The 2356-nt window shown below is 58.7% G+C and overlaps 1 protein-coding gene across 1 annotated transcript; it reads right to left on the reverse strand.

Annotated features, from left to right (window-relative positions):
- Nucleotides 1-380: 380 nt before the first annotated feature.
- LOC119358821 (acyl transferase 15-like) lies at nucleotides 381-1812 on the reverse strand. Its single transcript, XM_037625227.1, has one exon. It carries the CDS (start codon nucleotides 1810-1812, stop codon nucleotides 541-543), a length of 1272 nt encoding a protein of 423 aa, XP_037481124.1. The 3' UTR covers nucleotides 381-540.
- Nucleotides 1813-2356: the final 544 nt, after the last annotated feature.

A 2356-nucleotide genomic window follows, 5' to 3' on the forward strand; every position in this document is an offset into this window, starting at 1 on the left:
GTTAAATATGTGGTCACATTTTATCTTGATTATTCACAATGAAAACCGTATATGATGTAAGCATGAGTGGTATATTCTAATATACCTTTTTTGCGGGTGTATGTTCTAATATACCACTCATGAAAAGTGTTGGCTCCATCAACATATGAACTATCTATTGAAAAGCAATTTGATTGTTTGTATCCTCAATGTCTGGACTAGTTCTTGATACCATGTGGTTGCAGAAACTGAAACCGGGTGTACTTGATATTGTTATGATATTATCTTTGTCTGAAAAAATTACATTGTTGCAACTTCTTTTCATAGTTGAATTGAACAAAACCCAACTTTGTACATCATTATACAATCTTTGGCATATCACTGAATCACTCAGAAGGTGCAGAAATACAGAGGTGCTCTGTTTGCATGAACACAAAAGGAAAGCATTCCTGCATGCAGAAATACAGAGGTCGTCTAACCGAGGTCCATTTACAATCTACGGCGACGATGATGGACGGCGAGTTCCATGGAGCTTCCACTACGTACTCCAAGTTTACAACTTCAGATCTGCTGAAATGTGGTGAGCTCTGCTAGGAAAGCGTCGGCGTGCTCCGGCCTGACACAGAGCGACATGACGCTGACCCCGTCCTTGCCGCCGTCCTTGCCCGGCGGGCACAACACGCAGCCCGGCACCACCGTCTCCGCCCCGTGCCACGTCACCCTCGCCGGCCTCCCGCCGCCGAAGTCCGTCGCCTCGAACCCCAGGTTCCTCCAGCACGACAGCACCAGCGTGCTGTACGGTAGCGCCATCGCCCCCTGCTCCGCTGCTGTGCCGCCGCTGGGGGCGAGCAGATCCGGGATCCCCTCCTTGGCGCGCCGGATCATCCTCGCCACGTCCGCCACGGCGCCGTTCGCCACCTCGCCGCGTGTCGAGGTCACCGACTGCATCACCACGCAGTTGCCGTAGTACCCGGGCCTGGCGCCCACGAGCCGGCGCACGTTGGCCGCGAACGACAGCGCCACGGGGGCCTCGTCCGACACGGAGACGACGGCCGCGCGGGTCCGGCACTGCCACAGCACCGCCGCGACGGCCTCGAACACCGTGCAGGGCTGCTTCCCCTTCCCGTCGTCGAGGCCCGCGGCGTCGAACTCGGCTCTGACGCGGCCGATCAGGCCGGCGGGGACGGTGACGTCGAGGAGCACGAAGTCCCTGTTGAACGTGCAGCTGAGTGTCTGCTTCTGCGCCGCGACCATCGACTGCGGGAGGCGCGGGAGCGAGCCGTCGTCGGCCCGGAGCGGCCGCACGGACGGCGCCGGCGACGCCCCGCGCGCGAGCTCGCCGACGGCCCCCAGGAACTGCGCAATGCCCTCTCCGTCGGTCAGCACGTGGTTCCACGTCGCGGCCACGGCGAACCCGCCACAGGCGAACTCGGTGACCTGCACCAGGAGCAGCGGGTCGCCGTGGCGGCAGAGCCCGGCCGGGTACCACGGGGCGAGGCCGCCGAGCATCGGCTCCGCGACGTCCGCCAGCGCGCAGCGCGCCGACGCGGCGATAAAGGGCACGCCGGCCGCGCCCTCGATGCGCAGGAGCTCGCCATCGTCGGCGGCGAGGCGGCCGGCAACGGGACGGTAGTGGGCCAGCGCCTCGGAGAGCGCCGTCCTGATGGTCTCCGCCGGCTGGGGGATCGGCCGGTCGAAGAGGAGCAGGACCGTGACCCTGAAAGGCACGACGGACCTGTCCAAGGAGGAGGTGAGATGGACGACGGCGTCGTCCCCGCCGGGTGGGCCGACGACAAGCACCGGCGACGACTTGGTCACCACGGCGGCGCTCATCGTTGGATAGCGTAGAGTAGAGATGGGCCGATGGAACTGAACTGCCATTGCCGGCCGGCGACGGGGCTGTATATAACCTGGTCCTTCCTTATTGCATGTGGCGCCAAAGTGCAGCGCTAGCTTGTGAGAAAGAGAATCCTAGTGCAATGTCAACTTGTAAAGATTCGCCTGCCTCTACACGTCTACAACAGCTACTGCATGCTTACTAAACTTGTCAACTTGGGCGCACCTAACGAGGCTAACATGTTCCTGGTGGAACTGGTCCAAATTCCTCCATGTATACGATCAATTTTTAGTTCACGGGCTTCTTTGGATTGCTGGAATTTGAAAATGTATAAGTTAGGAAAATGTAGAATTCAGCTTCCACGTATGATGACTGGAGACAAATTCAGCGTCATTCATTTCTTTTTCACGAATACAACAGGGTGCATATCTTTTCATTGATAGGTAGGGAGAGTACAAGTATAGGAGAGGGGGGGTGGGGGGTGTCTCACTAGGAGATGAGCCCCTTGACCGCTTGCCGTCGGCTGCCTCCTCAAACGAC

Source organism: Triticum dicoccoides, chromosome 2A (genome assembly GCF_002162155.2).
Source record: "Triticum dicoccoides isolate Atlit2015 ecotype Zavitan chromosome 2A, WEW_v2.0, whole genome shotgun sequence".
NCBI classification, from domain to species: domain Eukaryota; kingdom Viridiplantae; phylum Streptophyta; class Magnoliopsida; order Poales; family Poaceae; genus Triticum; species Triticum dicoccoides.